Below are 24,430 nucleotides of genomic sequence, written 5' to 3' on the forward strand. Positions count from 1 at the left end.
TTCAGTATGTGGCAGGATAAGATTGTTTATCCCTATTTCACTGTGTTTTCTCCCCACAGCCAGTTTATTTTAGTGTGTAAGATGTTAAAGTTCAGAGGTCGAGACGGACACATTATCGCAGAAAAACAATCTTTATTAATTGATCCTAAAACATAATGAAATATGTTAAAGGTTGAGAATGTCATGCAGGGTGTTAATATTTTTTAAGGGTTTGCAGGTGTTGCTAGGCAGTAAAGTAACATCCATATGAATCCCAGGAACCTGAGCTTTACTAGGCCGGCCAGAGCATTGATGAATTTATTTTCATCAATGAAAATGACAGTTCATCAGTCATCCCTGATGAACTGATGCAAGCGCAACATTCAAAGACATACATTTTTGCACGTGTTTTAGCTCCAAGTGGTAAAATAAATCGGCAGGTTCTGTGAAATTTTCTGAAACCCACACCGACACTCGATGATTTTTCTCTGCCTTGACTCACGTTGTGAAAACATCCAAATGAAGTCGATGTCTCCTGCTTCTCACCAGGACTCGCTTGATGCAAAGCTTCAAAGAATCCCACTCCCATGAGTCCCTCCTCTCCCCCAGCAGTGCTGCAGAGGCTTTAGACCTAGTTCTGGATGAAGATGCCATTATCAAGCCTGTCCACTCTAGCATTTTAGGACAAGAGTACTGCTTTGAGGTGTGTTAATCTCTCTAACCTTTTCCTTTTCTGTGTTTTTGCCTGCCTGTCACTTTTTTTTTTCTCTCCAGCTGAAATTATGTAACATTTGAGCTACGACTGCAGAAGCCTCTTAATTTCTCTCTGGAGCTTTTGATAAATATAGTTCATTAGTTAATTAGAGCTAATATAATGAAACAGATTATCGGAGTTCCAGGTTTTGTTGAGCAGAGATATTTAACGATTAAGGCTCAAACCTGCAGGTTTGGAGGCGGCGGGTGTTTGTGTCGTATGTCATCTTCGGAAAACACTTTATGAAATAAACATATTCAAATCAAGCGTAATTCATCTCCTACGCCTACTAAATGCATGACGTTTTGGGGTTATTTGCAGGTTGCCAATCCATCACAGGGTAATACAGATCCCCTCTGGGCTAATTAAAGTGGTTAATTAATCTAACGTGCATATTTATGGACTGTGGGAGGAAGCCAGAGAAGCAACAGTTTCAAAATGCCATTAACAGGAATTCAACCCCAGCAACTTCTCACTGCAAGGCAACAGCGCCGATGCAACCGTGCAGCCTAGATGCAGCACAATGCAGTAAAGTTCAGTTCATTATGGCAGTATTTTGTTGCCATAGTGATCAGTATTGAACAGGCAATAGGCTTTATTAATCTCAAAAGTTTGTTTTAGAGAATTTCTGTTCATGTTAGATTAGCCTAGATTAGCTCTTTCCCGTCTGAGTGCTCTTACCACATTTGCGCTCGTCCCTGCGGTAGAAGTGGCTTTTCACGCTATTTTTAGTTCAGCAGAACTCAAGAGATATACAGATTTCACTTAAGCCTCTTAGGAGGCAAACCTTGGTTTACACTTTTTATAATCAGGGGAGGACAAAAAGAAAAGAACGGGAGTGGAAAAACTCAAGTGAAAACTAATAAGCCTGTCCTCCGTGGAGTATTTTAATTTAATTGTAATCTGCGTCTTTACCCCTAAATCTTACGACTTGGAAAAACACAGATCAGTTGCAAAGAAATCTGTGTATTAAAAAAAACATGTTTTGTCTTCAGGTAACCACCAATTCAGGGACAAAATGTTTTGCCTGCCGATCAGCTTCTGAAAGAGACAAATGGATTGAGAATCTGCAACGAGCGGTCAAACCAAACAAGGTATTCTCAGTGGATTTTTTTTTTTTTTCGTGCGTGTCCAGCTAAGTTTAACACTTAAGCCTCCTGGGTTGTTTAACGCAGTTATAGCACTCTTTTCAGGACAACAGCAGGCGGGTGGAGAATGTGCTCAAGTTGTGGATAATTGAGGCTCGAGATCTTCCAGCTAAGAAACGCTACTACTGCGAGCTCTGTCTGGACGACATGCTGTACGCGCGTACCACCAGCAAACCCCGCACCGACACGGTCTTCTGGGGGGAACATTTTGAGTTTAACAATTTGCCAACCATTCGTAGCCTTCGTTTGCACCTCTACAAAGAGACAGACAAAAAGAGACGCAAGGTAAGCGCTGCGTTTCGATACCTTTTTGTTTATTTTATATGTCTGATCTAAAAAAATAAAATACAAAAGCATATGAGGGTTAAAATCCATCTCGTTTGCAAATTAGGAGAAAAGCACATACATCGGCCTTGTCAGCATCCCGATATCCAGCATCACGGGCCGGCAGTTTGTTGAGCAGTGGTACCCGGTGATACAGTCCAGTGTTTTAGCCAAAAGTGGCGGCGTCGGAAGTGCCAAAGTGATCAATGCTTCGCTGCGTGTCAAGTCGCGCTACCAGACGATGAATATCCTCCCGATGGAGCTGTACAAGGAGTTTGCCGAGTACATCACCAACAACTACCGAACACTGTGCGCGGTGCTGGAGCCGCTGCTGAGCGTGAAGAGTAAAGAGGAGGTGGCGTTTGCTCTGGTGCACATTCTTCAGAGCACAGGGAAAACAAAGGTAATCGAAGTATCAACCAACCAAATCTCTGGGCTGTTTTTGGCAAATATTGTTCAAAAGACGGTTTATGATCAAATCGACAAATTTACTCCTGGAGCTTTAAGTTCTGCAATAAATGTCTTGGTCATTTATTAGCATTTTTAAATGCATTAGTTATGTTTTAATATTACTCATAACTCCCCCCCCTTCTTTTTAATGTATTTTCCTGACAGCTGTAACCAAATCACCTTGTAGATTAATGATACTATAAACTTCCCGTACTTGCAACCTTTCTGTTTTACTGAACTTCACGTTGTGTCTCCTCGTAGGAGTTTCTTTCAGACATGGCGATGTGCGAGGTGGATCGATTCATGGACCGTGAACATTTGATCTTTCGGGAAAACACACTCGCTACAAAGGCCGTGGAAGAGTACCTCAAACTAATAGGTCACAGATACCTCAAGGAAGCAATAGGTAAGACCGTCAGTAGCTCTGTTGTTAGAAATATTTAATTGAAAATGTCCGAAAATGAGATGGTCACTTACATATATGTATGTCAGATATTGTAAGAGTTGCAGGTGCTACTTTGTCTCTGACGGTTTGCATTTCATTTGAGCAGAAACACAAACAGCACTGTATGGTAGTCTTTGTAAACATTTGTGTTTTACAGATTAAATGAATGGAAAAAAAAAAAAAAAAAAAAAAACTCTTTCCAGGTTGTGTTGCTAATAGCAGTTAGCAGTCCAAAGTAAGCAAAAGACAATGTTTTATGACTTTCTACTGGGACACGTCAAAATCTTTTAATGTTGCTTGAAAAGTATTAGCAGTGGTGCACAGTTTGTCCTAAGTAATCAGTTGTTTTCAGTTCTTCCATGTGAAAGTAATAGCACTGCTACGTTTTACTGTTCCCAACTGAGTTAGCCTTAGTAATATTATATATAAATTCTAGAATACCTGTCCCTGTACATCCTCAGTATATCTGTCAGTAAAAGGTGAGAAGAGGAAGAAAGAGGATTACTGATGATTTTTTGGCTGGAGTAGATGGCATTTTTCCATGCAAGCTGGACAGGCCTGGAACCCCCTGGTGTTAAGGAAAGATTTATGAAGATGAAATTTGACATGTAGGAGAAATGCAGTGGGCTGTTTTTACAGTACTTCACGGGTGATCTTTTACATAAATTCAAATTGTATCAAAACGTCCTTTAAAAACCAAAGCGTTTTGCCCTAGAAGTGTAAACAGTGGGGTTCATGTCGCCTTTAAAGAATGCCGATGTGAGAAGACTTGGAGACAAAGTAATTTGAATAAAAGAAGGACTTATTTCAATCAAGCCCATCACCCATACATAGATTTCAGCCATACGTTGCCATTTTTGTCACTCTCCAACTTATGGCCCAAACTCTTTAGGCACAATCAGGCATTCCAGGCATTTTTGAGCCTCTCTGCATACCTTTGGCTTAGGAATGTCCTCTAAGTCCCAGATCTCTGTTGTCCACTTTCCAGGTGATTTCATTCGAGCCTTATATGAGTCTGAGGAGAACTGTGAGGTGGACCCAATGCGTGTCCCACCATCAGTCCTCGCTGACCACCAAGCCAACCTCCGGATGTGCTGCGAGCTTTTACTCTGCAAGATCATCAACTCCCTCTGGTCAGTTCTTATTCCAGATTCATTGCCGAGGATACATTTAGGATTATATGTTTTGCATTTGAAGACTCTGTGACCACGTGCTGCACTCTCAACAATTCAACCCCTGTAAATCTGCAAAGAGCCTCAAACTCGATTCATCTTTTGTCAAAAGAAGTCTTAATTTTTTTTTTAAACACCAACTGTATTCCAGTTGAAGCACCAGCAGACTGCTGCTAACTCCACATGTTTATGTTTTGGATGTTGTTCCTGGCTTGCAGCTCAAACCTCTGGTTGACATGTATATGGCATCTGATGTCTGTTGTACAAGAAACCTGGTGACCCCAAGATGTCTCTCTACTCTGCAGTTCTCTAACGCTGCAAAAAAAAAAAACAGAGATGTGGAGATGTTTTGCCTTCCCTACTGTCCTCCTCACATTGCAGCGTTGCAAACTTACATTATAACTAAGTAGCTATTTTCCTGTAACCACTTCTTAGAAGGATCACACACCTGACTTTACTTGATGGACGTATGAGTGGAGCTCCAGGAAACGTAACTGAGGAAATGTTCTTTGAGGTTTTTACTCTGGTTCATGTTGTCAGACAGCTTCTGCTTAAGTGATTTTGTTTGGTTTTTATTTTTTTCCTCCACGCCGGCAGTAATCAGAGCTGGATGTGACTAGTAAAACTGAATTAAGAAATTGCGGTTAATCACAGTTAATTCTTGATTGAATAAGGGGAAATCTGTTGGGGAGAAAATACTTTTTTCACTGCACTTTAGTCAAGAGGAATGGACCTGTGCTCCACCTCATTTTCACAGGTCAAGGATACAGAAAGTGATAGATTAATGGCTAAAAGTTCACTTTGATCAACCTGAAATATCAAGTGTACATTAAACAATGGTTTCAGTAACATAAAATTTTGATAAATTGTGAAATTACAGCTATTTACTCTGAATATATGTGCGCAGATTAATGGCTTTTTAATTGCTTTTACTTTAGTTGGGGTAACATTGGATGCTGTTTTGATGTTGCGTGTTGTTTCAAGAAAAGGTTAAGATGTCTGTTTGATTTCAAGTGAAATCGTTCGTCTGTGTAACAGAGAGGTATGAAAAACAACAACAGCGCAAGACTTCACTGTAAAAACAAAAAAGAAAAAAGTATTAAATAGAAACATTTCCTCGTTGAAGAGAGCAATATGGTTGGGTAACTTTCTATAACTTTCAGTCTCCCGGCGTTTCCACCTCGCTGTTCTCTCTGACAGCTGCTGTAATAAGAACAATGTTCTTGTTTCAGCATCTTTCCCCGGGAGCTGAAGGAGGTTTTCGCCTCTTGGAGAGCCAGATGCGCCGAGCGAGGGCGAGAGGATCTCGCCGACAGCCTCATCAGCTCCTCCCTGTTCCTGCGCTTCATGTGCCCCGCCATCATGTCCCCGTCCCTGTTCAACCTGATGCAGGAGTACCCGGCCGAGCGCACGTCCCGCACGCTCACGCTCATCGCCAAGGTGATGCAGAACCTGGCCAGCTTCACCAAGTGAGTCTCCTCGACTTTGCCGCGCTGATTCGACGCGGTTCATTTTTAGACCTGCAGACGCTCGGCGCTCCGTGTCAGGCGGGATGGCCTAACCTCACCGAATTAGAGGATTGCGGTTTTGCCTGCGAGGGTTTAAGCTGTTACTCACACAGCAGTGAGCTCAGAGCCTCTATGCAGTGACACATTTCTTTCAGTTTGCTCTCTTTACTGACACTCCGATTAAAACGAGAACACTGACGTGTTTATTTAAACCTCTGGCTTACAGAAGCGCCGGGTAAAGCTTCAAAAAATTTAGTTGCACGTCACCAGAAGGACTTATCCGACTCGAGTCGAAGAACTTTGAAACTCACACTTACTTTATTGTCAAAATTTGATTTTAAGGGTACAATATAGCAAAGAAGATTTTGCCCTGATTTCTTCAGTTTTTGCTGCTTCTTTTTTTGTCAGTCTTAAATGTTTTATGATGATGAGTTTATTTAGTCAGAGAGAAAAACGATCCAAACCAAGCCAATAAAGTTATTGTATTATAAACCTGATTAGCTGCATCAAGTGTTTATTATAACTGGTAGCAGTGTTTTACATCACTGTGGAGGAAATTTCGCCAACCTTTCAGAGGATTTCATTTTGATTCAGCCACATTTGAGGGTTTTTGAGCCCTTCAGATGCAGAGTGTTGGGTGTAGTGTGAATCTTTGTGCATGTCCTTCAGGATTCACTGTCTCCCACAAGATTTCATGATTCCAATAATAATCAAAAGACGTCCAGGTTAGAAAGCAGCAAAGCAAGATCAGATTATCACACTACCACTACCGTGCTTGGCTGTTACTGTGATGTTATCCTTCTGAACTGTTATATTTAGGCCCTTATATAACTGGATACAAAACTTCAAAAAGATTTCACTTGCTTGTGGGAAATGTTTCACTTTTCCTCTATTTGTGGAAAATGGCTCTCCTCGTGGTTTACTTGAGTCCCAAAGCCTTAAATGGCTTTGTGAACTTTTCCAGACAGATAGATGCCAGTAACTTGTTTTCTGATCTGGTTTTGCTTTTTCTTTAAATCTGGTTATGACTTGCTTTCTTCTTTTTCTTTATTTATATTTTTTAGATATTCTTGCCTACTTCATGTTGCCAGACAGGTTCTATTTAATTGATTTGTGTTCTGCAGAGCAGGGACTTATTAAGTTACAGTTTTTAAATTTAACAACGCTAGTTTTTCAATTGTGGCCTGGTTGGTTTGGACCAATTTTTACCCCCAAATACATGAAATCCTCATCCTTTCCATTTTCCTCTAGTTATCTTTGTTTTATACTGAAGAAAGTAAAAACACAGCCTACATTTGTTTTAAAGGTCCTTAAAAACACCTTTATGTCCAAGCAATTCTGACATACAGCTACTGCAATGTCATTGGTACTGCAGTACTCTGCAGTACTATATATAATGCAGTATTTAGATGTGAATATGTTTGTTCCTATGGAGTCAAATCCAGCATTCAGTTGAATTCTGCTCAGTTTAGTTTAATGGATTTTTTTTTCTAATTTAAAACAAATTAACCTGTAGATAAAGTGCTTTAAGTAAAATAAATAAACCTGACTGAGATCCAGCTGACCACGGTCTCATCAAACTCATTTGTGATCCGGTTCAGTTAGGAACAGCCTCATTTAATGTATTTATTCAGTATAATTACAAAACGGCAGTTTGAAAGTGGAGGGATTGTGTGAATCATCCCTTCGATTTAATATCTCATCCTGAGGGCGCGCAGCGAGGCGGAGTGGGGGGTAGGAAGGAGAAACTCACTCCAGCAGAATCAGAAATAGCCCTCTGTCCGCCTTGTCCACCTGGGAGGTGAGAGGACAGAAAAGACGAAGAAACGAGAACAAAAGCACCAGGTCAGAAATGCTTGGTTGCTTCCAGCGCAACTGCAGGAGATTCAAAGTAACCTGCTGGATCGCTACTCTAGACTTTGGACTTCACAAATGTTTTTGGTCTCTTCCTAAACACAGGATGGTGGCAGTTCTTAATCCAATTACATGCTAGAGATTTGAATTTTCTGAGACGTATATCTAATTAAATTAGGATTATTTATTCACAAATAGCGAGGTTCATTCTGATGCGTCACCAGAGCAGCCGAAAATGTTGCTCAAGAGCAGCGATACTTTGTCATGATATTACTCAAGTAAAAGTAAAAATTATGGGGCAGTAAAAATACTCCTAAAAGTATTTTTCCCCAAAAAAGTTAAGTAAAAGATTAAAATTTGTGTTTGACTATATCAACCTTTAGGCAGGTATTAAACAGACCAAACATTTTTGTTTTTAAAAATGTCTTTTTTTATTAGTCTGATGTAATATTCTAATCTTAAATGTCATGTTAGTAGAAAATCATCACAATTAACAGAAATAAAGACTCTCAAAGATCCCATCCATCCAGCAAAAACACAAAATCTTACTATGTATTTCTGTTTAATTTCTAGTGCAAATATCTTGGGACACTTGAAATAAGACAAAACTAACTTACAAGTAACTTTTCATCTTAATATAGCGGCTTGTTTAAAGTCAATATTTTCTTAATATTGATGAAAAAGTACTAGTACATGCAATATGATATCCTTTTTATTTCTTCACTGCTCTTCTAATTGCCACCTTTTCAGATTTGGACCCAAGGAGGAATACATGTATTTCATGAACGAGTTCCTGGAGATGGAGTGGGGCTCCATGCAGCAGTTCCTCTATGAGATTTCCAACATGGACACTGGAGGAAACGCCGGAGGCTTTGAGGGCTACATCGACCTCGGTAGGGAGCTGTCCATGCTGCACAGCTTGCTGTGGGAAGTCATGGGGCAGCTCAGTAAGGTGGGTCACATTTTATTACTAGTCCGGCCACACCTGTGAAGGCTCACCGTTGTTCCATGTTTGTTTTTGTTTTGAACAGAAAGATATTAGTGAAATAAAATGGCACAAAACGTAAAAGCTTACTGAATGAAGGATTTGGATTCTTGTTTATCGTATTGAGCAAATAAAACTACCGTATTTTCCGGACAATAGAGCGCACCATAATGTAAGCCGCAACTACAAATCTTTTGGGGGAAAAAAAAAGTACATATATAAACCGCACTGACTATAAGCCGCTAGTATCTCCACCGTTCTCGGTTTTCCATAAGACAATAAATCTATCGAATTTATTAAGTTCATGCTGAGTTTATGTGCAGCGGCTCTATTTCCCTTCTGTACTGCCAGATCGACAGCCCTCAACTTAAAAGCTGCATCTTATGAGTTTGAAGAAATTTCTCCATTGTCTCTGCTGCTAGCATGTGCTTGTTCTAAATGAAAATTAGCACTTTTTTCTTTGATTTCCAATTTTGACTTCCACTGATTTACTTCCTGCTAAAGAGCCCCCTGGTGGTTGAAGAAAAATCCACAGAAAGCCGCACCAGGCTCTGAGCCTCATGGTTTAAAGTGTAGGAAAAAAGTAGCAGCTTATAGTCTGAAAAATACGGTATCTATCTTCTTAGACCTGTTTCTCAAACTGATAACGGCATCATATTAACTTATTCTTTTCTGGTTTTGCTTGTTCATATTTGCGGCTCCAACAAAAGGTTAAGCAGTGTATTTTCTTGTTTTTACTTAAAAAATAAAAATAAAAAAATAATCTCCCTGCAGGATGCAATCCTCAAACTCGGACCCCTGCCGCGGCTGCTGAACGACATCAGCGTTGCCCTGAGGAATCCGCAGCTCCACATGCCCACAAACCACCAACCGGAGAGACCGAAGGACAGACTCTTCTCCCGCCCATCCTTCAATCGCCTTATGTCCTCTGATTTCCAAAGCCTTATGATGCGTGATTTAAACAGGTATCTTCTCATGGCCCCCTGTTGTTTTTCCACATTTTCTGTTGTCATTACTTCTGGGCACGAAACTTGCATTTGCATGTCCCCGAATAGAACAAAGCGCCAGCAGGTTCGGTCCCCGCTGTGGCTCTATAAAGACCCGGTGCATGGCTGTGATTGCAAATGTGCACCTAGGCTGCATAAAGAGAGGATTTACAGCTCCACAAGGGTGTTATTAACAGGGACTCATAAAAAGGCCAAGTGTACACAGGAAGTGAGAGTTCAGTAGCTCATAACAACCCTGGTGTATTTCTAAAAGCCCGTAATGCTAATGCTAATGCACCTCAACCGGCTTTCAGAGCGGATCGTCGTTCCCTAATTGCCAGCACCATCTGTTTTCCCAGAGTCTTTTCTCACCTTGTTTTTGATTCTTTAGTTCTCCAGGCTTGTCAGGAGACAGTTTCTGCGTTGGACTGGGTTTTAATAATAACAAAGGAGATCATTTAGAGGGTCAGCATGAAAGGATTACACAGAACTGTAGTGATGCAAAACTGGTGCAGGTGGAAAAGTGACGGGTTACGCAAGAGTGACGCCGTCTCACTTTGTTTGCTCCCTCTGCTCTTGTGTCTTTTCTTCAATTCCTTACTTGTGTCCTGTCATCCCTTATTTTTCTTTTTTCCCTCATCTTTTCTCCCTCATTTCTTTCTCTCTTCCTTCTTGTACAGTTCTTTCTTTTTTTTCCAGCTGATTTCTTTTGTTTTTTTCCAGTCATACCTATCCTTTTTTCCTGTTTAGTGTTTTTCTCCTCTCCTTCGTCTGTCTTCCTTTCCTTCTACCCTTCTTTGTGTACTTCTTCCTGTTTTGCTTCCCTCCTTTTTATTGTCCTGATTCTCTTTCTTCTGTTTCATCTATCCTTCTTTTCATGCCTTTTGGTCTTTCCTTCCTTCACTGCTTTCTTGTGACCTACTTCTCTTCCTTCTGATTTTCTGTTCTTTCCTTTATTCCTTGCGCTCTTCTTTCTTTCCTTCCTTTTTTTCTGCTATTTTTCCAGGTTCTGAAAACCTTTCTCGGTCTGTAGAAATATCTGCCATTCACTCATAGTGAAACAAATATCAAGTACTGAGAACTTTAGACAGTGGGGGTTTGAAGGTCTGCAAATATTTTTGCATGAAAAATTGTGTGGGAACTCTATTACGCGCTTGTTATATAATCACACATACATTGATGCATACTGTGAAGCCTCACAGACGAGTGTGTGGGATCAAAACCAAGCAATTCTTCAGCCTCGATACCAAAATAAGTGAACAAAATCAGGCTGCACATAATCCATCAGAGCTGAGGGACGTCCTTCCACAGTGTAGTCTCTTCTTCTGCCTGTCTGCAGCTCGATAGACATTTCGCGCCTCCCGTCGCCCACGACCGGAGTCTCGGCTGTAGAGTCCCTCTCCTCCAATCTGAACATGAGGCGTCAGGCCGAGCGAGACCTCCGCTCTTCGTCCAGGGAGGTGTTCTACGTCACCCGCCCACCTCTGGCTCGATCCAGCCCTGCGTACTGCACCAGCAGCTCGGACATCACAGAACCCGATCCGAAGGTAGAGTGCGTTAAGTCCTGGCAAGTTTTCTTCCTCATCTGATGGCATGGTGGTGTTTTAACTCAAATTTCAATAAAAACGGCCAATGTTTGCACATGCTACATTATAAAAGATTAAAAAAAAAAAAAACAGTTAACATTGAGAAGTCATTGAAAGTCGATGCTTTTTTTTTTAATAAGTGAAATTGCATCCAGATCCTTGCCATGTTTTTATTTGGCTAGCCTCATTGGTTGTTTAAAAATCTCTGGTTGCATTTGAAAAAAAAAAAGAAGTTTCCACATTTCTCATGACTGCTGAGGCGCCGTGGCTTGCTAAAACATTCATCCTGTTTGAACGTTTTCACATTTTGTCATCGGTGCATTTTATCCGGATATTATGTGAATGACCAACACAAAGTAGAACCTCCTTCAACTTTTAACTTTACCCTTTAACTGCCTCACGTCTCGTGTGAAATGGCTGGAACAGAAAACGCATTGAAACACAAATGTTTCGCCAATTCTACTTCGCAAAACAGCCCGATCTCCTTCAGATTGGACTGAGTACGTCTGTGGGCTTCAATTCTCCAGTCGTGCCACAAATTCTCAGATGAATTTAGCTCCAGACTTTCACTGGACCATCCTAGCATGAACACACTTTCAACTATTCCATTATAGATCTGGCTGCATTGCCTTCAACATTGTCAAGGCTTTTCTGATGTCATGCAACTGGGGCCACAGATTAATTGTAATCCTGGTGTGGCTTTTGGCAAGATGCAAATGGGACTCATCCTTTCATGGCGATCAGATTTTTGGAGCGGATGACTAATAAACATCCTGTCGACAGATTGTCAAAGCCAGGTTTTGGATCTCAGTGTTTCCTGTAGCGTCTTTCATAAACCTCCAGGCTTCTGACCTAATTATTGCTCTCCTGCAATCAGTGAATCAGCCAGTCAATGACTCAATCAATTAACGAATGACTGCTTACTGTCCAGGTCACCATGACCACTCCAAAACTTCCTGTTTCACATCTGCCTGTCTGCTGCATATAAAGTGGGCGACCTCCTGTTTTGTGGCTTACCCAGGGTGCCAAGTAACACAACTATAAGTGGTCGGTGTGCCACACATAAAATCTTGATAATGAAATACATTTATCAAGAAAGTCTCCTCATTTAGAAACTGGAGAACAATGTCAGAAAAAATTGCCAGGCAGCATTTTACTTTCCAAATGAAGAACTAAATTGGAGCCCAAGAGGTTTCAACACAGCACTGGTTGTAACCGGCTCTGTTTTCTGTTTTAATTGAAGTTTTCTCTACAGACTATAAAGTTTTATGGGGGGAAAAAAGCCTTTCAGTGATTTGCTGAGTTTAGTGGCCCAATTTGAAGGAGACAAATAATATAGGTGTGCTCCAACAAGCAAGAATTATTCGTCTAAATGTTATGATTTGTTTGAAATTAAGAATTACTGTTTTTGTTTTTATTTATTCATTTTTTTTAAACATGGAAAAGAGTGAAGTTTCAATAAATATTAATGTATTCACAATGCCTGTGTCCCTAGTTTGGGTTCCAGTTTCACGAAACCAAGATTTATTTCACGTGGTTTAGTATTCAGCCTAACCAGAAGAAAATGAAATTTATTTTACTAAAATTAAAACATGGAGTTCTCTGATTTTAATTCATGAGCAAGGGTCTTGAAGTTGAAGTTTGAAACTTATCATTTACCATAGTCAATTTCTTGTAAGAAACTTTATTTAAATTCCAGGTAACGATGTTTTTAAAGAAGTTGGCTCACTTAAGTTTTTTCTCCACTGTTTGTTCAGTGGAGAACAAAGCATTTTCATGAAAACATTTTCATATTTTTGTGAAAACATGAAAATGTTTTCAATACATTTTAAAATACGATCAAATGCAGCTACAGTGAGCAATTTAGAGACACACATTGTGCTTCTTTAGGTGAAAAGCAATAAATAGTTCTTATTGCCACTTTCACTGTTATTTCACTGTTATTACAATCCTACCACAAAATATCTAATATGTAAATATATATTTGAGTCTATTACTTTGCCGACAGGTTCATATAAATAAATGCCTCTGCTGCAGATAGAAAAAGTGAGCATTCATTTTGTTTCGCTTTCAGGTCCACAGTGTAAACAAAAGTGTCTCCATGATGGACCTTCAGGACTCCCGAATGAACAGCATCTCAAACCTGAACTCAGTTGGAGACATGCTGGCCTCCTCTCAGGCCTCCATTGCTGGCCTCGGCCACAGCTTCGGGAACCTGGGCGCCCCGCTTCGCATGGGGGGCCACTTGCCCCCGGGTTCGTCCGGCTCTGGCCTCAGGCTGAGCCAGATGGGCCACGTAGGGGCCCCAACAGAATCCATCTCCCAGCAGCAGCAGCAGGCGGCTGCAGCGATGCATTTCCCCCTTTCTTTCCAGAACCCTCTGTTCCATCTGGCTGCCCAGAACTCCCCGGCTCAGTCCCAGGCTCCTCCTCCAGTTGCCGCCCCTCCTCCGCTGCTCCTCACCCCGGAGGCTGAGAACGGCCACCCGGACTACCCGCCCGCCTTTGGCAACAGCGCTTTCTCCCGCAGCGAGGACCTTTCTGCCCTGCAGTCGCAGAGCAGCCTGGTGCAGCCCAGCATCGTACATTCGCACAGCTACAGCGACGACTTCACCCGGCAGAATCAGAACAACGACTACGCCTGGCACCAGCTGTCTCTGCAGGTGCAGGTAGGAGCCGCTCCACCGGTCTCACACATGCACAATGACGGTTTGATGCTGTGAATATGTGCCTGCATTCAGCTTTAATCATTTATTACAAGTTAACTCTCACCATTGAAATGCTTACATTCAATTCAATAGGTTGAGGAGGATTTAACTGTTATTTATTAAGGGGTTAATAAATAAGTTCAATAAGAACATAACTTTAAGTTTTTATGACTAAAACTAATATTTACAGATTTAAATCTTAAAAATCAATTTATTACTGTAAGATAAGATCAGTTCTCTCCGTGATACATAGACTGTGACACACAACTTACTGTGAAATTTACTTTTGTTTGTTTGAACAAAACAGAAACTAGTATGACTTGGTCAGGTCTGTAGGCCACCTTGCTCACACACCTTTTCAGCTCTGTCCACAAATTATCTATGGGACCAGAGCTTTGTGATGGCCTCTTCAAAACGTTGAATTTGTTGTTTTTAAATCACTTTTAACAGATTTAATGGCATGACTATTTCTGTTTGTGACTAAGCTTTACCATCCTGGCTCATGTCTTGGGATGTTGCTCCAATATTTTGCACGTATGGTTATTTCTTCATGATGCCATCCACTAGCAGCAAAACACAAAAACAACATGCTGCAGCCCACACCGCCCAGTTGGGATGGTATTCTCATGCTTAAGTGTTTAGAAATAATGACTTCTTCCTTGCTGAGCAGCCTTTCAGCCCATGTTGTTTTAGCTCTTATTTCACTGTGGATAATGATAATGGTATTCTGTACCGTCTTCAGCGAGCATCTTGACAGGTTTTTATTTTATTTTTTTGGGATTGCAACAAAACATGATTATCTTGGAGACACAGGTCCTTTCTCCTTTCTGAATTTTGTGAAACCTTCACGTTTCCAGATGTTTTGTTTGGAAATTTTACCCAAGGATGAATCAGACTTTTGTATTCTCTTCCAGATATGTCAGTGTTTTAAATTTATTCATTATTATTAGAAGTTTATAAAGCCATCATCATCTGGGCTTATAATCTGCGTAAAAGCATAGTAATGTTACAGTAGTGTATGTAAATTGTCAATACAAATATTCTTATAATGTCTTTGTAAAAAATGTTTCCAGAGTCAGCAAATATGTGAAATTTCCTTTTTTTTAATGTAAAATTTGAAAAATAACTTTCTTTTTTATGATCTGCTGAGATGCACTAGTATGTGACTCATCGGTTTAATACAAAACAGTCCCAAAGTTATTTCTGTGATGAGCCAAAAAAAAAAAATAGTCGAGAGATGACGAGTGCACAGAGAATAACATCAGAACCATGTGCCTGATGAACTGTGCTAAATGTATCAATGGTTCTGCCTCCATTCAAAACATGTTTTCATGCATGTTTTACAGTTTTTGGTCAGAACTTGCTTTATTGTTGATTTGAGTTTTTTTGGTCTAGTTAAATCAATGAAAACACACAGAAGCACTACAGTTTGTTTTACACTATTTGAAGCAGTTTCACTTGATCTTCTGTCTCCACTAAATGCTTTGGGATTGTTAATAGAGTAGATATTTTTGCATGTTGTTTTATTCAGTTTTAATTAGCACAATTTATTTCCACAAATGTACTCCTATCTAAAAAAAAAAAAAAAAAAACTCTGCTTAAACGGATCAGTGTGGCATCTTCTCTTCTGAAATCATTGTAATATGCTTATAGAGATGTAAGTATTTTGTGGTTTTCTATTACATAATTTGCCATTTATTAATTATAGAATAAGTCGGCTTAAATTTGAGTGACTGAAATCTGCAGCAACCACATGACGAGTTTGATCAAGGACCTTTGGTTGAGCAGCGTAATAAGCAAATCTTACTGTAAAGTAAGAGGCTGTCGTCGTGCTAAAGACCGAATCCAGACGTAAGCCCCGTGCCCGCTTCATCTGGACTCTGTGAGAGTGCTTCACAGCCGCTGCCCTGCGTGTCCTTGTTTTAACAGTTCTGGTTATTAGCCGTTGGCCAACCAGGCAGATGACAGCGTCAGAGCTGCTGATGCTGCATTATCATTATCTTTCTTAGCCATGCGTGTCCTGCAGACGTGGTGCAGCTAAAGAGCAAAGACGGAGAAGTTTCAATCTGAAAACATTTCGGCTTTAATTAGACTGCTTGATGTGTGTGTTTTCTGTTTAAACGAACTGTGCGGCTAAGGATTGGCTGGTGTGCACTCGGGCCGTTGATCCGTCAGGCTGATAAGCTTACTATGAGGCGTGGATGTAAAATTACGGTGTTTAATGATGCCGTCGTGTCGTCTTGAGCTATTTCTGCCCCGCTGTGTGGGCTTTAATGGAACAAACATCACAAGCCACCTGCTTATTTATACAGATGGTGCATTCAGGAAAGAGCTTTAAGAATTAATGATTAATCTATCCATCCATCCGTCACAAATGATTGGGGTTATTTAGGGTGTTAATCAAAACTAAACTCGCAAATTCCTTTGAGTTTACACAAATACGAGAGCAAAATAGAGATCATTCTTAAGTAGCGTCATCTTAAATTAGAAAAAAGAAAAAAAAAATCGAAAAGGTTGCGTCTCCATGAGCATCTGCTGACCCAGTTGTCGTCAACTGTGATTGTGGAACAGATGGAGGGTCTCAGTCGGAGGCACCTTAAGGTGTGAGCAGCTTATAAGCAGGTGAAAGATCTTGAATTTTGAATCATGTTGCTCCGTCTGGTGGGAGTATTTATAACACTTTTACACTTACAGTAAGATACACAGAAAGGGTGAACTGACTAGGGTGTTTGAGCAAAACTGCTCCATCCCTCACATTAAAGATTAATTTTGGAAAAATTGGAAACTTTGGCCCTAATATTCTTTTAGTGAGCAAAGTTTTCTCTTCGTACAGAGATAAACTTTCGCATCAACAGTAACCTCTTGTTACTGGAGACATCTTTTAGCATCTTGTGGTCTGCTGTTGGGGTGAACTTGCTTGGAGCAACAACTGCAAATAGGGTCGTTTCAGATTTCCTCCACTTCAAATGGTTTTGATACTTCTTTAAATGAATAATCAGCTGCTAGATTCTTCTTTTTCAATATTCAGCTCTTCGTTAGATCCCACCGTGGAGCTCACTCGCATTTCAATTGTAAAGAGTACACCAAACGTAATGTCTGAGATTTAACAAGGGAAACCTTCCAAACTCAGAGACCTATGTTTGGTTGCAGTCATTTTAAGTGTAAATAAAAATCGAGGTGGCTTAATTTATTACTTACCAGAAAATGCATCTTTTTAAAATGACATTTTTACAGAGAATATCAAGATTATTATTATTTTATTTCTTTCAATTGATGCATTAGAAAATACTCAGGCTGTTGTAGGTTATCCTACTTTATTTTTTTTTTGTCATGGCTGTATGTAGGAGTTCAGTGCCACCGCAACAAAAATGAACACTCCTCTCAAAATAGACATATTTTTTTCTGTGTTGTGACTCATACTGTTTTTTTTTTTTGCATCCTTGTTCCCTCTCAGGAGTCTCTGCAGCAGCATCACCTGATGGGAGTCACATCTCAGACAGGCACCGGCACAGGCACGCCTGCTTCCTTGGCTACACCTCCGACGACAGTTCATCCGTCCCGCCAGTCATCTATCGCTGCTCAGCACCTCAAGTCCCAGCGCTCCATCAACACGCCTGCCACTGCCACGCCTCCAAAGGTTCGTCCGCAGAGCAGGAACCTCCTCCTCAACTCCTCGGACGCGAGCTTCAGCGGCAGTCAGCCAAAGTCCCGCCCATCGAAGCAAGCGACGCAGCAGCAGCAGCAGCAGCCGCAGCAGCAGCAGCAGCCGCCGCCGCAGCAGGACGGGCAGCTGTCGGTCACTGACAGTCCGGCTCCGGGGCTTCCCTTCCAGACGAGCTCCGCTAAAGAAAACCACTCTCCGGCAGCAGCTGCGGAGGACTCCACAGACACACCCACAAAAAGCACCAAGAAGCCTCAGCAGTCACAGCTGCAGCCGCCGCAGCAGCATCTGCTGAAACCGGTCGCAAACAAACAGGTGAACGCTGCAAGTCCCTGAACAAAAAACAAAAACAATAAAAAGTCTTTGAGCTGAAACTACTTAATGGGTAAAACAGGATTTGAAATATATATATATATATATTTTGTCTTGATTGGTGTTTCAGGGTAACAGCCAGGGAATGAACGAGCGGACGGTCGCATGGGTGTCCAACATGCCACACCTCTCTGCCGACATTGAGAGCCTGCGGCCGGACCGCGAGGGCCAGCTGAAAGAGTACTCCAAGAGCATGGATGAGTCACGACTAGAAAGGGTCAGCTGCTTTTTCCCCTGTCAGAATATTTTATCGTTTCTCGTGATTAAATAACTGTTTTTTTCAGACAAGTAATAATGCGAGTAATTGTGTTTCGAATGACCTTTATTTTAGAAATTAGAGACAAAAGAGCAGCCTTATGGGGTTTTAGTCAGGTAGGTGTTAGCTTCATGCAGACACCGCTGCAAAAGTATTTAAACTCGGGATTTTAAGTGACCGGTCAATACAGAGTAGCACATAATTTAGAAGTGAGAGGAGTCTAGCACATATTTTGAAATGTCTTCAAACATACAAATTTGAAAAGTGTGGTATTTTCTTTTTAGGATCTCATTATTTCAGTGTCTCATAAAAAAAAAAGTTGTAGAGACAGTCAAAAGAAGGCTAGATTATAAAACAATATGCCAAACTTGCAAACCATCATCATCCTCACAGTGAAACATGGTGATGGCAGCAAAATGCCTTATGGGTACATTTGTTCTAATTCTTTAAGATCTTCTGTAAGATAGCAGTACACTGTACTTTTTCGTACGTAAACACTTCCATTTCCAGAAGCGTGAATGCTTTTCCAGCGCAATGTGTTTTGGTGAAATCATATTTGTGACATCCGCTTCTCCTTTCAGGTGAGGGAATACGAAGAGGAAATTCACTCTCTGAAGGAGCGGCTGAAGATGTCGCATCGCAAACTGGAAGAGTACGAGCAGAGGCTTCTGAGCCAGGAGCAGCAGACCAGCAAGATCCTGCAGCAGTACCAGAACCGCCTCGAAGACAGCGAGCGGCGCCTGAAGCAGCAGCAGCTGGAGAAAGACTCTCAAATCAAAGGCATCATCAGCAGGTGATTAGTTTTCAGGTTGACCAGGCAGTACTGCCTGGTTTCTTCTGTTGCTTCACAAAACAAACGTGCATTTGTTCAGGTGAGTGTTGCACATTGCTTGGCCCGGCCAAGATCCACAAAATATCCATCTCTAACTGCTATGAGGAGTGCTAAACATGAGATTTCTTTTTAATCCTGCAGAAACATAATCCTGTTTAATGCCGCTCATAATCACACAAGAAGATAAAACACAAAACCTTCTTTGTTAATTAAACTCTGCACCTTTAAAATTGAAATGTTCTGTTTACATAAAATTGAGGGAAACATAACTTAAGAGCATGAGAACAAAAAAACCTGCATAATTATACAAATATGAGCTGATAGCAGGATATTAGAGTCTTTTATTAAAGAAACTGATAGAAAAAGATTGTAGATGTCGCTCTATTCATGTCTGACAGCTCGGTAATGTAGGTGTGTGTGCGAGAGAGAGAGAGACTTTGTGGAAGAAGCACTATCAGTGTGGCTAAAGTGACTTTATTGAACCTGTAGTGGCTGCCAGTAGGAGAGGGGAAGCCGTGTAAGTGTACCCTGTTGAGAGGCAGAGGAGAAGAGAAGGCCGACTTGTGATCGTCTGAAGCCTCCTGCTTTCTACTTCACTGCAGCTGAAGGCCATCACTGCTCTCTCATTGCAGAGGCAGTGGAGCGCCATGAGCCATTGTATTCAGCTTGTTTTTATTAGAAATCTGTGTGGAAATGGGAGGCAGGTTCTATTAAAGGCCGCTGTTCTGTGCTCGGTCCAGGAGAGGTCAGCAGAGACGAAGAAACGCAGGATAGCTCTGGTTTGGCGAACCTGCAGGCGTCGTCTCCCTCTTCAGAATTACTAGTTGTCATGTATGATTAGAATATTCCTGAAAAGTATATTTATTTCAATAACTAAATTCATATGAAACACATAATTACACACAGACTGGTGTATTCAAGCCTTTAATTCTGTTAAATGTAACGAATTCCAGCTTACTGCTAATAAAAACATTACATTTAATATTAGGATGTCATGCCAGATATAGAAAAATATATTTTTACTACAGACATAATGGATGAATGTATGTTATTTTTTCAAAAAGCTCTTTTAATCTTGCAATCTGAACGCATATCATAATTTCTTGAATATGGCTGTGTATTACAGATCTCCTTAAAATGTTCAAATACCATTAGCATAGCTACTAAAATAATACTTACCGAGACACAGATTATTAAGGCAGCTTTTTTTAAAACTGTGCAATGAATAATATTTGGGACTTACAAATTTCTTTTGTTTTTTTTTTGCCTTTTTGTCACAATCGCAAATAATTGTTTCTGATTCAATAATCAGAAACAATTAATTGTTATTTGTAACAATGTTTTTTCATGGCATTGTAGCTAGAAGAAGGATATTTAGTTTATAATTAAATTAGAAGTAAGTTCCTATGTGTTTAGTACATATAAGTGAAAAGTGCAACATTTAACCTCATGTTTGTAAGAATAATTTCGTCTCCTGGTTGGACTGAACTGCAGTTATAGAGGAAACATATTGAGGGGCTCAGCTAATTTGTTGTGGAGAGCTGAGCAGGCTGATAGAGGAACATTAAGAACCTATTTACCCAGAGGCCGAAGGCTATCAGCCAGCTTACCAACAAGAATGTTTCAGATTATGTTGCCAAATGTTGAGCTACAGTCATTGAAAAGCATTTACAGCAACAAAACTCCCAAAGCGGTCTGAAAAGCTTGACGAGCTTCGGATATGGCTTCTTCACTGAATCTGTTTGTCCTCTTCAAAAACTGAGGATGAAATGTGGGAGGGAGGCTGGCTCTGATTAGATGGAGGGGAAAAAAAGGACTCTGAAGGCACTTTATGGGATGGATGTGTTTATTTGGTGTCATTTCAGTTTTTTCTTTGGGTCTGCAAATGAGGGGTTGCAGACCTTAGGGAGTCTGGAGTAGAGGTTTGTCCCGGGGATGGATTAAGGAGAGATGCATGAACCTGTAAAAACTTGTGTGCTGAATCAAGGTTCCAGCTGGGATAAGCTGACATCTATCATCTCCAGGGCGGGTTGGGTGAAAGTGTAGCTTACAGCATCTGCACTGAGATCCCTAGAACTTTTTTTTTATTTTTATTTTTTTAAGTTTGTTGCGTTACAAACACAAACATTATTTCTTGTTGGGATTTAATGCACAAATAGTCAAACAGGCTCTATGCTGGATTTTGATATAAACTTTGACTGGACCATTTTAGCACGTGAATACGGTTCGGTTGAAACTAATTCATTGTAGCTCTGGTTGAATGTTTAGTGTTGTGAACTCCATCCTGGTCTCAAGTCAGGTTTTCTTCCAGGTTTCAATCTGTAGCTCCATCCACCTTTCCATCAACTCTGACCAGTCTCCCTGCTCTGCTGTGTTTCATTTTGATGTTCTTTGTGTGGCTTGCAGTGTTTCTCATGCAATTCTGGTCTTATTTGACCTTCTTTACTTACTGTGTCCATAACTGAGGTGTAGAAAACTGAGATCAACACTTCTTATAATCTTCTTTCAGTAATTGTGCTCATTTTGCCACTCAGTAAAGGCCTGAAATGGTTTGACTGCCTTTCACCAGAGCTGGTTAAAAGTGACGGGAAGATAGATGGAGATAAATACTGAACAGCCCTGGAAGAAAAAAACTGTGCAATACTTGTGACCTTCCAGCAGGAACACGACCCCAGACTTCCTGACAGAATTACAACGGAGTAGTTCAGCTCAAACAATCCTGGTTCAATGAATTACCTCCTGAACTTATGTGATTCAGCTGTATTGAAACAGAGTAACATCTGGCAGCTTTAGGACACAAATCCCAGAGAACTAAAGTTTGACAACCTTGGTTTAGATCATGTGTTGGAATGGACCAGTCAAAGTCCACTATAATAAGTTGTAAATCTGTGGCAAGACATAATTTATCTTCAGATGCATATTCCAGACAAATCGGTAAAAATCATTAACTCCATTCCAAATGTGTAAAGCAGAGAGACACAGGCTAAAAGACATGAAGCTGAAATTGTAGCTAAAACTGGGTCTGCAAAGCCACTTTTCATTTTCCTATCACTTTACAGTAATTACTTATTTCATGCTGGCTATCACACATAAATTCAAGGGTTGTGAGTACTTTTGTGTAGCCTAAAGTCAAGATGACTTCTTGTTCTGCATCCCAGTAATCCCACTATCAGACATTCTGAAGAAAACCAGTTTTGTTTTTCTTTTAAATAACATGTTCATTCATTTTCAACATGATGATTTGAATTACCTTCATATTTTGTTAGTTGTCATTGACTTTTGTATGTTAATGTTGTTGATTACTGCCATAAGGAGGAGACCGTAACATCTAGTCTTTCACTTTAAGGGTTTTCAATAGATTTTTCTTTTTTTTTTTTTTCCAAACAGAATAATCAATTTGAATCAACTAATAAATCTGAAATTGTGGCCAAGTCTCTAATGTAAAGTTAAAAATAAAGATTACCTAAACCTAGACAGGCTGATTGTGACCATAGCAATTAATGCTTGGAAGAAATTATGTAAGCAGATAGTGAGCAGACAATACATGACCATACACTTCACTCTTCCACGATTTCATTTGACATTTTCTGCACCTGAACAAAGATTAGATTCACTTTTGGGGACCTCAGAGGATGCCCAGGAACACTTCAGGACCTTAATATCATCATATGGCTGCACAATCTCACAGTACATCTGAAGAACGCCGGCTTCATAACTCTACTTTTGTCAACCGGTCTGTTTGTTTCTATTTCCCTGTTGTCAGACTCATGGCTGTGGAAGATGAGCTGAGAGGGGGTGCCATTCCTGATATTAAGCCTCGAATCCTCACAGACCAGGTTTGTGCCTGTGTCTACACCACCAGTCATGTCCTAAATCAGTTTGCCTCATTATTGCATCACATCCAAGAGCGTTTCTTGCAGAAGCCAGCACAGGTTGAGAAGTTTGCAGCGGCTTCCACATACGTCAGCCACCTCCATCAGTTCAGTCCACGCTTTTTGTTGTATCGAAAAGCAACATTTCACCGCATCTTGCACACACTTGGCGGGTGGGGCATAAAGACCGAGAGGAGCGCAAATCACGAAATCCTAAAAACTGTGAAGGAACAGCAAATCTTCAGAGCAGAAATTAGATATTATTTACCTCAAAGAGCTTATGATTCTCTGGAATGCATTTATCACTGAGGAACTGTGACTCACCAGCAGCGTCAGTGCAATTCAAGTTGCTGAATGCACCATGTGGGATGATTGGTGACGCAGGTGAAGAGGCTGTTTGTGCTTAAATAACTCGGAGGAAACGTTTGCTATCCTTGAAATATACCATCACCTTCTCTGCAGCTCCAAGGAGCCACAAGCGAACCGATCAAATTGTGTCTTGAAAGACGGCCAAATACGGAAACGTTTCAGCAACGGGCCTGCTGTGAAACTCTGACACCAGAAACCTAAAATAAATAAAATGCGATGGGATTAAATGTCCAAACTGTGCAATCTAATTTGGAGTCTGGTGAAGAGAGTTTAGTTATGACTCTGCTGGATTAGCTTCCAATCGTTGGTTTAAAGTCCTGTCAGAAGATGAGTTTTTGTAGAATTAAAATCATCCGTCATTTCGCTATATTTCCCTTCTATCCCAGACTTTTGTAGTTTTCCCGAAACCCCTGAAGACCTTTTAAAGTTCTCTTTTTCACATTAAGTTAATTCATTTTTTTCTTTATTAAAACACTCAACCTAAAAAGATTAAATCCTTTTTTTTAACCCTCACTTTCCAGACACATAACTTTAAAATAAAAAAATGGCTTCATTATAGATAGATTTCAAGACCTCACTGATACATACTGCTTCCTTTTTATAATGCTATGAAATAATAATAATAATAAAAAAAACGGAAAAGATATCAAGTAGAGAATTGAGGATCTCCACAAGTCTGGCTGATCTTTGGGTTTCCAGATGCTTCAAGGTGCGACATACATCATCCAGAAATTATATATTAGTATTAGTGCACATTACATCACATTTTCAGTGATGTTATGTAGTTTGAATTCATGAGACCTGAGACTTTACCCTGCAAAAAATAAAAAAATAAATGTACTGCTGTTTGGGATTAGTTGTAGATTTAATTTATTTATCCTCAACGAAGAAATGTGCCTTTTGAAATAATATCACAGCACATTTCTTGTCATATCAAAACCATGTTTATTTCCCCATCATGTCATTCCATTTTGTCTTCAGAGTCTTGCTATTAAGCCCTTCAAGCCTCTGTTGAAGGGTCATGTTATCAGACATTAGGCCAAGATTTTCCAAAAAGTAAATAGGTAATTTTCATGTCAAGTTAAAATATTTAAATATGTGAAGGAATCTGGAGAATAGTTCTCGTTAACGCTAGGACTACAAAAGAGAAGACCTCTGTGCTTCTTTGCA

The 24,430-nt window shown here is 40.4% G+C and overlaps 1 protein-coding gene across 3 annotated transcripts in view; it reads left to right on the plus strand.

Moving 5' to 3' along the window:
* The window catches only part of LOC106932692 (ras/Rap GTPase-activating protein SynGAP-like), a 55,873-nt gene that overhangs the window by 27,068 nt on the left and 4,375 nt on the right, over positions 1-24,430 (plus strand). For 2 of the 3 annotated variants that reach the window (XM_088010264.1, XM_088010266.1), the window contains exons 4-18: positions 529-682; positions 1,729-1,827; positions 1,927-2,166; positions 2,273-2,608; positions 2,917-3,061; positions 4,089-4,233; positions 5,505-5,741; positions 8,385-8,586; positions 9,394-9,584; positions 10,945-11,152; positions 13,266-13,859; positions 17,353-17,874; positions 18,002-18,148; positions 18,769-18,980; positions 22,783-22,855. In XM_088010264.1, the coding sequence (XP_087866390.1) occupies positions 529-682; positions 1,729-1,827; positions 1,927-2,166; positions 2,273-2,608; positions 2,917-3,061; positions 4,089-4,233; positions 5,505-5,741; positions 8,385-8,586; positions 9,394-9,584; positions 10,945-11,152; positions 13,266-13,859; positions 17,353-17,874; positions 18,002-18,148; positions 18,769-18,980; positions 22,783-22,855 (3,505 nt within the window). The remainder of the gene's footprint in view (positions 1-528; positions 683-1,728; positions 1,828-1,926; positions 2,167-2,272; positions 2,609-2,916; positions 3,062-4,088; positions 4,234-5,504; positions 5,742-8,384; positions 8,587-9,393; positions 9,585-10,944; positions 11,153-13,265; positions 13,860-17,352; positions 17,875-18,001; positions 18,149-18,768; positions 18,981-22,782; positions 22,856-24,430) is intronic. The other variant, XM_088010265.1, reaches the window with a different exon arrangement.

This window comes from Poecilia mexicana, unplaced genomic scaffold (assembly GCF_051168715.1).
Source record: "Poecilia mexicana isolate PSO_F unplaced genomic scaffold, ASM5116871v1 scaffold_11, whole genome shotgun sequence".
NCBI classification, from domain to species: domain Eukaryota; kingdom Metazoa; phylum Chordata; class Actinopteri; order Cyprinodontiformes; family Poeciliidae; genus Poecilia; species Poecilia mexicana.